The following is a 15318-nucleotide window of genomic DNA, read 5'->3' on the forward strand; positions in this document are numbered from 1 at the left end:
TAACAGTGATGCCTTCAAAGATAGTAAACGATTGGTAGCATTCAGGTTATCCCCCAGGAGGAGATACGTAGGTTTGATCCCACTTTAGGACCCTGATTAATTCTTCTAATTGGAACCTGAAATGGTAAGTTTCATTCTACTAGCCAGATGTCCTGAAAGAAAAGTACCAAAGGACATTGTTTAACACACCTTTTCTAATACCTTCATGGTGTGTCTGAAATCTTGCAGCCTAAAAGATCAAAGCAAAGCATTTGGGAATATGAGAATTTCCTTAATAACCTTTGCACTAGACCAGCAAATAGGCTTCATTTTTCTGCTGTTGCTAGACTCTCACCATCCCAGTTATCTTTAACTTTAAAACAGCCTTAAAAACCATGTATAATGAAAGGATATTCTCTTTGCCTTTGCCATCTGTTTTAAAGGATCAGCAGGACTTTAAGGGACTAAAATTCGCTTTCTGATTTTCTTCCTTTGAAAGGAAATGGTACAGCTACTCTCTGAACATTTTATATATCAGTTGAGTTATTGATCTATTTTTATGTAGAATTCGTACACCTGTTGGGAAGTACTGGGCTGCTGTGTATAAGACTGGAAAAAGATGTCTTACTTTGCAGAGGTATTTTTGCGTGACTTATGAAGAGCACAAGATTTTTCAGCTCTACAGCTTTATTACAAAAAAAGTTAAAAAATAAAAAATGTATGCTTTCTGGTGGGACATCTCTTTTCTTAAAAGAGAGGAGTCTGACATTTATTTTGGCAGCTAAATTTTTTCATGCATTTTCTGGGTGACATTAAGGTGGTATCAAATCCATTGGTAGGCGTCAGAGAGGTGTGTCTTTAATGTTATAGAGACATTTTTCATGAATTCTGTTTGCATTACAAGTTTGGATGCTTGCAAATTGAACTTAGGTCTAAGCTGATTATAGTTGTTTATTGATCTTGCACATTATGAGCTGTTTTGTACCTTTCATTGTCTTCAAAATGTATTGGTCAGCTTCCAGCTTGGATGAGAAAACAAAGCTTAATTCTGTAATTGGATTTCTTTGGAGCAAGCCCCACTCCAGTTTTGCTAAAAATAATCACTGAATTCAGGAGAGGCTTTTGGGGTGATGGAGTATAGTGGTGTACTCTGTTAATTATAATTTATTGTTGCTTTGCCATTGTAGATGGTACTTTTTCAGAAAAATAATTACAATTAAATGTTTATTTATTTATGATGAAAATAAAACACCACCACAATAATCCAGCTATTGTTATTAGTAACAATGAACAGACTTTTATTAATAAGAATTAAAAGACTGTTTTCTTGGTTGTGCCCTAATGGAGCCTCCGCCCATGGCTGCCTCACAGCATCAGCACAGCAAGAAAGCATCTCTTTAGTGCTGTAAACTTCTCTGTGTTTCAGGCGGAGGAGAAGGCAGATGCTCTGAATAAGGAACTGCTAATGACCAAGCAGAAGCTGATTGATGCAGAAGAAGAAAAGCGGCGCTTAGAAGAAGAATCAGCTCAGGTTAGGGGCATTTCTGTCATTTTCACATTTCTGTGCAGTACAGAGAGAGAGGGAAAAAAAAGTGACAAGCGTGGGCAGAGCGTAATGTTCGAAGTCATGTTTGTGCCTCTTCTGTAGTGTAAAGGACGTCAGCAAAGCAGAATCCTTTGCTTTCCTGTCAGGTGCTTCATAGAGTAGTGAATTTTTAACTTGAATTTGCGAAGGCGCAGACTGTGCCAGAGATTGCTGCACAGAGAGGCAGCATAGGACTTCACCTGTCAGTACATTTAATACTTCTCTAAAATAGTTATTTTTCTAGCAATGAGAGCCACCAAAGTCCAGCTTTTCCATGTTCCCATGTAGGTGAGATAGACCCTTGTTCCCTATAGAGTACTGCCCTGTGCAAAAAGTATTGAGGTTAAGGAGAAGGAGAAAATACCAACCATTTATTTTTTCAGTTTGTCACAAATCTTTTACCTTTTTTCCTACAGCTGAAGGAAATGTGTCGTAGGGAACTAGATAAAGCAGAGTCAGAGATCAAAAAGAACAGCTCTATTATTGGTGACTACAAACAGGTAAGCACAATTTAAAGATTATGTGTTTGGCAATCTAATCCCAAGACTTTCTCATGAACATTAGGAGACTTCTTTGCCATGCATTCAAGGAGATGTTTTATCTATTTTAAGCAGGAAACTTGCTCTTGCTTTGTGTTTATTTTGCTGAGATAGTGATAGCCAGTTCTGTTTACCCCTGACATAGGTATTTGTAGATCACCAGTCACCACTGCCTCGGTGACAGCCTAACATTGTTCAAGTTGGCTCTCATATATCAAAGTTGTACCTTATTATAAAAGCTCTCCAATCTTCACTTCTTCAATCAGGTGGTAATTGCAGTTAAGAAGAAAAAAAAGATGTCTTTTTTTCTTTTCAAAGGTTTTGCTTTAGAATTCAAGCACCTGATCATCAGGTATCAGGGGAGTGAATTCGTGCATCTTTTTGTTTTTTTTAGACTTTTTCTTTGTACTGTTTTTGGGTCTTGGCTGGTGCCTTTTGTCCCAAAGACAGTAAGAAGAGCCATGCTTTTCCTAATCTTTTTGGATTCCTTTGGCAAGGCCAAACAGAAGGCCAATAACTTCTGTTGAAACTGCACCTTTTCCTATAGGCATAGGAGAATATGTATAGAATGAGACAACTTAATGTAGTATCCCAATTTTCCGGATTTTTCTCGGAGCCTTCAAACAATCCATATTAACATTCTTGTAGCACTTACCTGTGCTTTAGCATTCATCTTGGAGAAAACGTACATTTATAAATGATCTGGTAACATAATTTTACTTTCAGATTTGTTCTCAGCTGAGTGAGCGACTGGAAAAGCAACAAACAGCAAATAAAGCTGAAATTGAGAAAATACGGGTAAGAGACCAGATAGAACCACAGTCTGCATTGTTTAAATCTTTTAGCCAAATCATAAACAGAAAGCATATAATTTGTCATTACTAAAATGATGGTTGAAAGAGCATTCATTGTTGACTTACAGTTTTGGAAATAAGATTATGAGGGGGAGATCTTGGAGGAGGGATGGACAGCTGTCATCTTTCTCCAATGCTGTATTGGTTACATTTTCATGCTGTGCAGTAATAAATGTTAATTGTTCCGAGGGGTCTTTTTTTAAAATTTAATTTTATTATTTTTTTTATTGGAGGAGATTGCTCTGGCTATCTTTTCCAGAGCCCACTATCTTAGCCAGTTTTACCAAAAATACAGGAGTGTTTGTACAGCCCACAGATCTGGGCATGGCTGGAACCTACTTGGCTGTGCTCCCTGGTAGTTAAGAGTTTGCAGGCCATTGGTGGTCCCTTGCATTGTGCTGCTCTGCCAGAGCAGAGGCAGGAAAAGGCTGTGATAATATCGTCAGTGCTTCAGTACAAGCATTCACAATCAGGTATTTACTTTAGCAAAAAGTGGATGACTGTGAACATTGCCGGGAGTTCTTCAATAAAGAAGGCCGTGTGAAGGTTGCTAGTTCTGCCAAGGATGGTTCAGATGAGGACACAGATGAGGAGAAGGAAACGCTGAAAAACCAGCTGAGGGAGATGGAGCTTGAGCTGGCCCAGACCAAATTGCAGCTTGTGGAAGCAGAATGTAAAATACAGGTAATACTTTGGGGGTTCATTCTGTAGTGTGTATGGTGTGTCTGCATTCCTGGAAAAGTGTGTTTGTTGTAGAGGGGTTGGAATAGATCCTCTTGGTTGAAACTGTAACCTGCTGTTTCCTGTATGGCTTATTTAACCAAACATTGTCTGAAACCAGATAAAATAATTGAAATTGCATGAACTGTATTTACCAGCTACCACAACTTCCAGACATTTGCCTGGCTGCAGTGCAGTACTTACTGACTGACCTTCTGCAACTTCTTGGATGAAATCCAAGTTCTGACAAACTACTGAACCATGCATTTCTTTATCTCACAATGTTAAATGAAGAGCTAATGTGACAAATGCTAGACATATTTCTTAAAACATGACTGAAAAGCACTCCAGGTATTTGAGGTACTAGTGTAAAATATGACAATGTTGTTCTTTTAGCCTAAAACTGGTATGTTAGTGCTTCTTCACAGAAACTTAAAAATGAGTCTGTAGGAACGTCCACTTTTTGTGGGAACACCTCCTTCTCAGATAGAAAGAATTAATGGATTTACATGTACTAAAGAAGGCTGCATGTTTCACTGTGGGCAATGACAAATGCTTGTTTTGCTTTTCAAAGCTTTTTTTTTTTTTTTTTAATCTGGTTATATTACTTCTAATTTATGTAAGACTTGTTCAGCTTCTACAGTAGCCAAGAGATTGTAGATGTCCTATAGCCTTCTAAGTTTAACTCCTGTAGCTTTGTGTTGTGAATGCATACCAAATTAAAGAAATTACTCTTCTGTTTGCAGGATTTGGAACACCATTTGGGTCTGGCATTGAATGAAGTACAAGCTGCAAAGAAAACATGGTTCAACAGAACAATAAGCTCTATAAAAACAGTGACTGGAGTCCAAGGAAAAGAGACTTGTTGAAAAGCAGTTTGGTCAAACACACCTTCTTAACACAACACCTTTTGTTGCCTTCCTTGGCCAGATGTTTAATTCTGTGACATGAGAGGACCAGAATGTAAATACAATAGAAACACAGCATGTCAGGATTTCAATAGGTCAGTGATAAAAAAGATGGAAACACAAAAACGGCTTTATTGCTAGACACGGGATCTTCATACTACTGATATTTAACAGGTGATGTAGCTAGATTGAAGCTCTTCAGAGAAACACTCCATTCTGCGGTCTGGCTGGAGGCTTTTCACAGACTAGGTACGAGAACTTACCAAACCCTAATCGTTAAGTTTACATATGATAGGTTTTTTTACAGTTATAATCTTTTTTAATATTTTATTTGAAAGGAAAAGTGTCACTAACAAAGTTTAAAAAAAAAAGAAAAAAAAAAAGAAAAAAAAAAGAAAAAGAAAAAAGGTAACTTTAACAAGAACTACATCAGTGCCAGAAAGCAGTCCCCAGAGGTAGGATATGGAGAGTAGGAGGTGACATGTTTTGCTTTATGAATGGGGATGATGATTTCAGCATTCCTGTCGGAGCAACCCCACTTTGTTTTAGTTAGATGCAGCATCCATCTCTCTGTGTTTGGCATTTCTTTCTGTTACTAATCAATTCTATGCAACTCTGGGCTTTTTTTTTTTTTTTTTGGCATGGACTGCCAAACAAATTCACAACCTGAGGTTGGGAGCCTTGTCTAAGTGCTAGACAAGAATAATCGGAATTCTTGGCAAATTTCCGTTTCACTTCTGTGTCATATTGTTTGATCCACATATCAACAGCGTTAAAATCCCCAACACCAGAACTGCTAATAAGTACTAGTTATGTGGATGGTCTGACAATTAAGTCTTTTTGTTTGTTCTTTTTGTCCATTTTTGTTTTGTTTTAGTTGTTTTGTTGTTGTTGATGTTTTGTTTTGTTTTTAACTGGCTGTAGCAGGCCTTCTGTGAAGCTCTGAGAAAGCTTCCAGGATTTAGTTTTGCACATAGGTATGAATGGGACAAAGAAACAATAAACTGAGATATATATGAGGCAAAAATCACTGCGTGAGTGTAGCTGCGAGCATCTATAGCTGTCCAACTGGCTTCCCTGTTAACATGTTCAGAGGTTGTGTAGGTCATTTTCCACGCTCGATGCAGTTGCACTAATAGGTGCTAAACGTGCTTGGATTTCTTATTCTTTGGATTGTCTTGAGTTCTCACCAGAAAGCTGTAGAATGGAGTTTGCACCTTGTAATTTTTTTTTTAATTTATAATGGTTTGTGTTATGCTGAAGTATCTATTGCATCAGTGGATAAATTTTGTGTGCAGTGTGAGTATAAGCTGGTAACAATAAGAGGCACTGGTTTGTATATAAAGATATTTGGTTTATTTTGTATTTCTACCTTTTTCTTGTTTACTGTACTAATGCTAGCTAATGTACTCTGTAACTACAGAATAGAACATGCTATGTCCAAGCTTTTTTCCTTAACTGCATACATTATCTCTATTGTTTAATACCAAAACAAAACAAAACCTGTAACTCCATCAATATTAGATGCGTGGACATTGTGGTAGCATAGTTGCAGTGTGTATACTTTATGAATTGAAATATAAACTAGTAAAATTGTATAACTACTTTGTTGTTTCATTTCATTTTAACAGGAAATTCATTAAATATTTTGCAATATGAAACCAATTTTCTTCTTAAAATAGAAGCATTAGGATCTGCAAGCTTCTGTAAGACCACAACTATATTCATGCTGCAAAGGGCTTTGCTAAAAAAGACTGCATGTTCTTCATGTTGCCAACACTGCTTTATATAATAAAATCTAGGTTTTGCTTAGAAAAAAGAAACTGCAAAAATGACCTTGTGCAGCTTGAGGCTTGTGACTCAGTATTTCTCAAATATGTCCAATTTAGAACGCTTTTTTCCATGACCCTCCAAATTCTGCTTGGATCTGCAAAATAAATGTAGCCTAGCTCTGCTTATCATCAGGAACATAAATTCTGTGGGGTCAAGTGTTGTTCACGTCATCTTCACTAGGATCTTCTAGTCATAGCTGAATGTAGGGTTTAGCAGTGCAACCGGATGAATGCACTAATTGGGTCACAGTGCAGATCAGGCTCCCCTAACTGCATGTGTTCTGCAGAGATAACAAGGAGTAAAAATGTATTTTTGTCACCAAAATGACTAAAGGTGACTCTGAAAGCAGCCCTACTCTGGGAAGCTGTTATCACACTGTCATTTTTCTAACCATACTTTGCTGTAAGAGAATGGTATTATAAGGCTGCGTGTAGTCTTTGCTGCTTTGTCTTTCACAGACTGGTATCCCTTGGCAATTTCAGCTCTGCAGTTTCTCAGTAATTACACCTTTTTGAGAAAGTTTGAAGGCAAATAGGTGAAAGATGGGGAAGAAGAAACAACCAAAGACCAAAGGAATTAATCCATTTGCCTTTCCCAAGGGGAATGGTAAATAGTATAGCTTCCTTTCCTCCAAAAATTAGGTACTTAAAGGAGGGGAAAAGTTGCTTTATTCCACTAAGTAAACATAACCTAAAAACTTCATGCAGCATATATTCCTTTTAGTATGGCCATGGAATGTGGATTTTGATGCTCAGAAATGAATGTTACCAGTATATTTCACATCTGACTCCATCTAAAATATTCACAACTAATTAAGAAAATTGGATCCTCCATTGAGAGGCGTATCTTCTGAATCTTAGTTACATGTGAAATACAAGGAAACAGGTCATTTTGAAGATGAGGAAGATGAATTTACAGATATTCGAAACTATGTATTAGCAAGGTTAAAAAAAAACACATTGTGTCAAAGCTGCTATAAGCTTTGTATTTACAGGCATGTAAGCAAAGAATGAATGTATTAGTTAGCATTTTTGGCATTAATAAGATGTCTAGTTATCTCCTGGTAGTTAATTATCTTTCTATTCACATATGCCTCTCAGCTGGCTTTGTGCACAAAACTGAAAATAAGTGCCACTTTTTTTAAAGAGTTTGGTGTGGCCCAGGCTCCAGATTTGCATGTTCTGTGCTGCGTCATTGTGTTCCCAGGGTTCTGTAGCGTTGGTAGCTCCAGTGTTACGATCTCCTTTCTGTTGCAGATCTTCTGCTTCTTGGCTGTGCAGGGTCTTCAGATGGAAGTGAATATTCTAGATCTATCAAAATCTTTACCTTTAAGTGTTGCTGGTAAGCCTTCTTGAAATTTATATAACCATCTCCTTGACTTTTTTTAGCTGCCCTTCTTATCCATGGCAGTGATATAAAGTTCCTGTTATCAAGAGGAGGATTTCACTCCATCTGTTCAACAGCTTGGCTCGTGTTCATCCAACCTAACTTTAGACTCTTCACGGAGGTGCCTCACTTAAGAGCTTAATCGGCCTGGGTTGCTCAGCAGTCCCTGGGCATGCCGGCCCGCGTGCTGCGCTGTGACTGAGTGAGGAGGCTAATGGCAACCAGCTGCATGAAGGCTCTGCTTAAATCAAAAAATAATAATGAAAATAAGGCATTGTGTCCGCCCTCCGCCTTATTTTTTCTTACTGTGCATTATCTTTCCTAACCCTAACACTATCCCTAAGGGCAATGAAAGACTGTACAAAAACCTTTAGAGTTTTACTAGAATTTACAGCTACGTGTCCAAAATGACTTTGAGGAATGAGAATTTGATTTGGCTGCATTTTCTGCATGCTAATGAAATAAAGTGTAATCCCATGCTGAAGGACTGTTCTGAGGATAATCCAGGCACTCAGCTGCAGTCCAGTCACAGAGATGGTGGGAAAGCATGGACTAGGTATGACTATGTTTTAAGAAAGCATCTTTAATATTTGTAGCGTTTAAAGTCGTGTTCTACAATGGCGTAAGGTCTTGCTGAACACGGGCTAAGCGGAACCGAGTTCACTTTGGAGCCTCACACATGGCTGAGGGACGGGCAGTGAGAGCCCGGGTCCACCGCCCTCTCAGGGGCGCTCCCGATTCCCGCCTGAGGAGGGGGGCGTGTCCCGCGTGTGGCAGAGCGGCCTCTGATAGGCCGCTTGCTGATTGGCGGCAGGAGCAACCTATGGAAGACGGCAGCTTGTGAGGCAGGTGCTAAGGCGTCGCCCACAGGGCTCCCGCTCCGCCGCCATTTTGTGAGGTGCGGGGCCGGGGTGAGTGAGGCGCGGTGGGGGCTGTGGGGCAGGGCCGCGGGTGGTCGCGCTTCAGAGGAAAAGCGTGCTGAACTTGACAGGGCATTAATGGCTGTTGTGGAAAAGACATGTATGTACACGTATTTTCTAACTTACATGGCATTTATATTGCCTTGTCCTCTGTAGGCCCCCTGGGTTGAGGAACGGGTTGGGTCTTCGTGTGGTGCGGGATCAGCACCTGCTGTTGCAGGGGGTTGTTTTTATGTCATTTTGTCACAGTTGCAGTTAGGTTTGTTCTTCTCTTGTGTCAGCTTTGCTGAGAGGTGAACTGAGGCCTCCTAACGTGACAAGCTTTGAACTAGCACTTGAGAACTGGCAAAGCGCCGTGTGCTCAAACCGTTTGGTTCGTGATGTTATGAGCAGTGCCATTGTGCCCACGATGAGAACCCAGGGAAGTCGCTGGCTGCTGCGCAGGGTGAGGCAGATCCTGGTCTCCTCCACCCTTTGTGGGCTCTGCTGAGTGTCAGCTGTGTTCTGAGGCTGGAGGTAAAGAAAGCTGGAATAAGAAAAAAGCCCTACCCCTGTAAATCTTAGAATCACTGAGACAATGGTTGTACAGGTGTGTAAAAGGAAGCTATTTCTATGCAGAAATTAATTTTTTACAGGTAAAAAATCAATAGCCTGTGTGTTTTCACATCTAATGCATACAGATGCATTTCTATAGGGTACAAGCTGCTGTAAATAGAACTTTTCTTGTTTCTAATCCTGAGGTAATGGGAGGCGAATATGATTTATCAGATCTTCTGAGAACTGCAGAAGCAGTTTGTTAAGCAATTCTTTGAAATTATTTTTGTTTTTAATTGAGTAATTATATTATGAGATTTGGCCCAAATTGGCATAGATGAAATTATTGCAGATGGTACTGTAAAAATTCTGGACCCTGCAAGACTTCTAAAGAGCAATGTTAAATAACAAGATTCTTAACAGAAATGATCTTTGTTAAATGATCTTTTAATGCTTAATTAAAAGTTTGCCATACTTGCAGGGAGCTAAAATCTATTTCAATAAAATTCAGCAATTAGGCAATTCAAGCAATGGAACTATAAAAGACAGGATCTGTCAGGATGCCAAACAGCATCCAGCCAGAGATGCAGATTTCAAGATAATATTTATCTTGGTGCTGTCTTGTCCTTACTACGCGTATTATTCAGTCTGCTTGGCATATCATATTAATTCTGGATATCAGAGAAGAGTTGAAGAAGGAAAACCATGGCCTGATGTTTATTTGTTATGGAATCAATTCGTTAGTCTGCAGCAGCAGAGACAGTTTTAATGTGTGCTTAGGCTCTTCTCAAAGGCTCAAATCATTAGGTCTGGAGTTTTCCAAGGAATCTGAGGACAGTAGGTGCCCAGCATTAGCAAAAGCCTCTGTGTGAACCCTCATTTCCTTTTAGCAAATCCAAAATCTACAATCTGTGAGATAACCAGGGGGTATTTACAAGACTAGGACATTCCATGTTAGTGTCCTGTGAGTTTCTGTTCTGAAAGCTGTGTTGTTATAGCCTTGTATGAAAAAGATCTGCTAGGATGGAGTGTGATTAAATTTAAGTATGTATGAAGTAAATCTGTGAGATGTATTTGTAGCACATCTTAGACTTGGCTTAGCGTACTGATAAGTTTTTCTGCTGCTCTCTTGCTTTAAGAGTACTGCTTTAGATATGAGGCAGAGCATACTAGAGCAACATTTTATCATGTTACAGTGAAAAAAAAGAATATGATAAAAAAAATCAGCTTAATTAAAACGTTAAGACAAAAGTATTTTTTAATCAGCTTTAGTGATGAGTTAGTTAGTGTGATGTGACCTAAGTTGTTTGTTTGCTCTACTGTGATCCTGCCACATGGGCCTTCCATGTGCAGATAACTCTGTACGTGGCTGTCTCCAGAGGTGGTAAGTAGAGTATCGGCTGGTTTATAGAAATGAGCACACTGTTTTTGTTCCAAGGTTGCAGAGTTTCTCCTAATCAACAGCTCATAAGACAAATGTCTTGATTTGTAGCAAGGTTCTGTAGTGCTTCAGGTAGAATCACAGCCGCTGCGGACTCTCAGACGCCAGAAGGTGCAGAAGTGATGAGATTTGCAGCCTGCCAGATAGGAAGCAGAAGCCCTCATGCAGAGTGCGCAGTTAGCGTAAAACCATGAATAAATCAAAGTTGTGTGTTTAAACTCCCTGCTGTGAGCATCTGTTAATGCACAGAGTTGTCTGTGATCCAGGGTAAGGGGGGGCCTCAGAGCCACACTGATAAATGAACTTTGGGAGGTGACACTGGAATGATTCCTGATGAGGTTTTCTGATCTGTTGTGTGACCAGTTGATCTCATGTAGGGAAAAGAAAATTCTGCAGATTTCACTCAGCTTCTGTGCATGAGAAAAGGCAGTAAAATACTTGCTGAGATGAGGCTGAGAGCTGTGTTTGCTATCAGCTTTCACAGTGTGAAAGTTTTTTATCAGTTCTTTTAGAATACTGTAGAAACCCATTGTGGTTTTGGCACAGTTCTTGGCTGACAAGAAAAGAGGGAAGTGACTTAATGCCTTCTGTGCCCTGAAGGCTTGTACTAGTTTAAAGAAGTTGTTTTATGGTAATTTAATAACAATGCACCAGATCAAATGGGTAGGGAAGAGGAGAAGAATGAAGGCTTTAACAGAGTAGTGTGTGTCTGAGCTCTCCACCGGCCCGGGACGTAGTAGGGCTGCTGCATAATCCCACTGAGAATCACTTGTGGAACACGATCTTGTCTAGCACAGAGGGGAAGGGACAGTGTTCCTAAGAGGTGATGACTGTGCATCTCCTTAAAGTGCTTTTTGCATGGTACGGTGAAAACCCCAGCATGCCAGAGGGGCTATGGAAGCCCGTGCCAGACTTCTGTGAATTATGAATGAGATGGCTGCTGCTAGTACAGACATGAACAGCAAACTGTAGAGCTCCTGGGTGCCGTCAGTCTCAGCAGCACAGTAAAAGACTGAGTTTAGAGTCAGGTAGCTTCTCAGCAGCCTGCTCTGAGCTCATTTCAATGTCTTTAGATGTCGCAGGTACTGCTGGTGCGCATGGGTAGGGCAGAGTGAGAAGGCCAGTGGTGAGTAGCATAACTGGGAAGCTGCAAATCTTGTCCAAGTCTTCACTCATTTGTTCCCAGGGAGATCTGTTTAACATGTTTGAATTTAACTTGTTCGTCATCTTTCACCTGAACACTGCTTTGTTTTCCTAGTCTGTGCGCTAGTCTGGCCTGTTTTGTTCTGTGAGTTTTGCGGGGAGGATATTGTCTTTCCTTCAGGTGCTTAATTTGTACTTTGTTCCAGTAATGAAACAAAGCAGTTGTAGTCCCAGACAGCCCTGAGTAACCCTTGTGCCCTTCGTGAACATAGCAAGCAAGGTGAGAGAATAAATAGAGCGTAAAATATCCTGAGATAGCTTCTCGGACATGCAGCCCAGCCTTGGCGGGCTGGTTCCACTGGGCTTCTGTCAGTGTTCTAACAGATGCCTCCTTTAAGGAGCTCAGCTGTATGCAGAGAAAAATTAGTGAAGGAAAGATTGGTATAATGGCAAAGAAGTTGTGATGCTCAGCTTTCTGTACAGCTAGAGGTACGAGGGAGAGATTTTATTTATTTATTTTATTTTATTACATTTTGGTATCACTGGTGTGGTTTGTTGACTTCTGTGCCTTCTGTCTCCAGGTACAAAGCTGTTGTGTAAGAGCAATCACTCGTCAGCCAGGCACAGTGCCGGCAGGGCTCTGCTTTCGCTCTTCCGGAGATAAATTGCCCCGAATGAGAGCTGGCAGGTGGAGCTGAGGCTTGCAGAGTGCCTCCTGGCTTTCTCTGAAGCACCTTTCCTCTTAGACCACATAGAAACGAAGCCCTCAAAGTCACTTTGGACCAGGCTACTCGTCTGGGGTTTTAAACCTTTCAAACTTTCAACCTTTTTAAATCTGGTTAAGAAACCAGCATAAGAAAGGTTTTTTGAATAACTGTCTTAACAGTAAATGTAACTAACAGTAGATGGAGAAAGCTCTCTTCATACTTACCTGGTCACTGGGACTGGGTCTCACCTTTGTCTTTCGGAGTTTTTTATTCATTGCTGAAACGGAGGCACCCACAGATCTCTGCAGTCCCCAGGCTGCAGGCTATGTATCTTCAGCATTTAACAGCATCTTTCATTAAAACGGGGATAACTGACCTGCATTTTGCAGCTGATAGCCCTGTCCCCAGGCTCTTTGTGCTGCATGCAGTGATTCTGCTACACCAAGCCCTGCAGTGTCACCATGTAGGAGTTTGGAACTGCTTTGGAGGGCAACATAATTTCATTTGCTTGAGCTGTAGTTTGTCTTCTGCTGTAATAAGAACTGCCTAGTTTAAAAAAAATCCTTTTGGAATAACTTCTAATGAGCAGGGGGCTGAGTGTGCTCTTCCTGCGAGCAGGAAATCCTATCTTCGGTGTGTGTCAGCACCTAAGGAAGGGGCACTAGAGGGAAGTGTGAGTTGCGCTAGGGTGTGTGACCCTTTTTGGGGATCCAGAGGCCTCTTCAGGTTTTTGCTCTGTGTTCGTATCTGGAACAAGGGAGGGCCTTTTTGTACTGCTGTGACAGGAGTACACGCAGGTTTTTTGTACCTTTACAAATCTGCTGGAACGTATACCCCAAAATGGGGATGAATTCAGGGCCCTGAAAATGTTAGCAGCTCCAGTTTCTTTCAGTGGAGTACCAAGGATTGGGTTGACAAAAGGCAAAGATAATTTACGGCTTGGCAAGAGGGAAAGAGCTCTTTCTAGCTGACTTGCTGGAACTCAATCTGCAGCAGAGGACCAAAGTCAGCATTAAGTGGTGAGCAATTAAGCGAGGTGACATTTCTCATCTCGCAGCAGGGGTGCTGTTCAGAAAGAATTGGTGCTAGCTTGGCAGGGGGGACAGGCATGGTGAAGGAATTACTGTTGTGATTTATTGACAGCTAGCCCCGTGAGGATGGGTAGTACTCGAGTAAGCCTCAAATTCTGGTTGGGAGCTGTGCAGTGGTGAGGGAGATTGCGTGGCACTGGGGAGAGCAGGGGCTCGGTGGTGGGCCGGATGCAGAGTGCTGAAGGTTGTGTGTTGGATGACATTTTGAGGACTACATCGGCATCCAGCGGGTAGCTCCGTGGTCGGGCTTCTTACCGGCTCCCTGCAGAACAAAACAGGTTGCTCCCATGCTTACATCTGCAGTGGGTGACACGTGGGGGCTGTAACCAAGCTGCCCGTCTCTGCTGGCAAGGTGTGGCTCAGACTGCTGGCTTCGGAAGTTTTCAGAGACCTGAACGCTGAACCAAGAGCCTTCTGATCTTTTGTCAAGGAAACCTGGCAACATGAGTTGTGTCTAGCAGCCTTGTGGGAGGTATCCGTGAGCCTGGGGAAGGCAGACATCCTTGTTTGAGGCACTATCAAGATCTCTACTTCACTCTGCATTAACTGCTTTTCCTTACCATTTTCCAGTTCTTTTGAAACAGACCAGCATTAGAGGAGACCACCATGAGGGATGGTTTAGTGGCCTCTGTACACAGGCTGCGAGCGTGCTCTTGAGTAAATAGGAGCCACCGGCATCCCCGCTGCCTGGGACAAAAATTTGCAGCTGGGACCTGTTCTGTATTCATGAGGACAGGGAACTTATGCCTAGATAAATCAAACTGCATCAATAAGTTAAGAGGCAGTAGGACACGGAATGTGCATTATTTGGTGTTGTGTGCTTATTGCACAGTGAGACTAGAGCTGGTTCTCTGCACTTTGGGGCAGGTTTAGAGATGCATCAGGCCACGTGGAAGCGACAAGCTGGGTTGCTAGTTACATGGACATCAGTCAATAAATCATTTATTCAGCTTTGTTTGTATCAAATACAGTTCTTCAAGGTGATGCTGATTGCAGCAAGAGAAACCGGGCTTCCTGCCCATTAAGAAGCTGGTTCCTGCTGCATGGTCCCTTCGGTGCTGTGCCTGCAAGGGATGAGGCTGGTGCAGTCCAGCGACTGTGGGCTGCTGAAGAGTTCCCTGCCTGCCTTTAGCCCCAGGCTGGTCGCACTGGGTGTTGGCGTGGTACAGACATTGCGTTACCCAGAGAGAAAGCAGACAGACTTGGGTGCTCGTTTGTGGTTCCTTTTGGTTGTTTGGCGGGGAGTAGGTGGAGCAGTGTTGTGTCCATGGGGCCACGATGAGCAGCCTCCTGTCCTACGCAAGGCTCCATGCAGCTGCCTCGACAAGTTCAGGTTAGCTACAGCAGGACAGGGAACATCAGTCGGCGACCTCAGGCAGTTTCACAGGGAGGAAGGGTGGCGTGCTAGCCTCCCTTATTGATCTGGAACCAAATCATACTGCCTCCTGTGTGCCACTCTCCTGCCTACCCCTTGTTCCATTCCTCTGAGGCCACAGCTATCCGCCAGCTCCTGGAGCAGGCCCAGGGCATTTCTGTAGCTGGCACTGAACAGCACTTGTCAGGCTATGGCTGAAGAGCTGTCAGCCTTCCTGGCACCTCTGCGATGCTAATCCTGAGGTAGCTTTCTGAATGACCTCTCAGTAAGCCAGGCAGCATGTACAGAGGCACGGTATGATGT

General features: G+C 41.9%; 1 protein-coding gene across 1 annotated transcript in view; it reads left to right on the forward strand.

The window, feature by feature from the left end:
* The window catches only part of RABGAP1 (RAB GTPase activating protein 1), a 67951-nt gene extending 61787 nt beyond the window's left edge, over positions 1-6164 (forward strand). Inside the window, exons 22-26 of the mRNA XM_084298996.1 lie at positions 1406-1510; positions 1981-2064; positions 2830-2901; positions 3444-3641; positions 4424-6164. Coding sequence (XP_084155122.1) covers positions 1406-1510; positions 1981-2064; positions 2830-2901; positions 3444-3641; positions 4424-4546 — 582 coding nt within the window. The 3' untranslated portion in view covers positions 4547-6164. The remainder of the gene's footprint in view (positions 1-1405; positions 1511-1980; positions 2065-2829; positions 2902-3443; positions 3642-4423) is intronic.
* The last annotated feature ends 9154 nt before the right edge of the window (positions 6165-15318 follow it).

The sequence above is a fragment of the Netta rufina genome (genome assembly GCF_964035555.1).
Source record: "Netta rufina genome assembly, chromosome: 20".
NCBI lineage: Eukaryota > Metazoa > Chordata > Aves > Anseriformes > Anatidae > Netta > Netta rufina.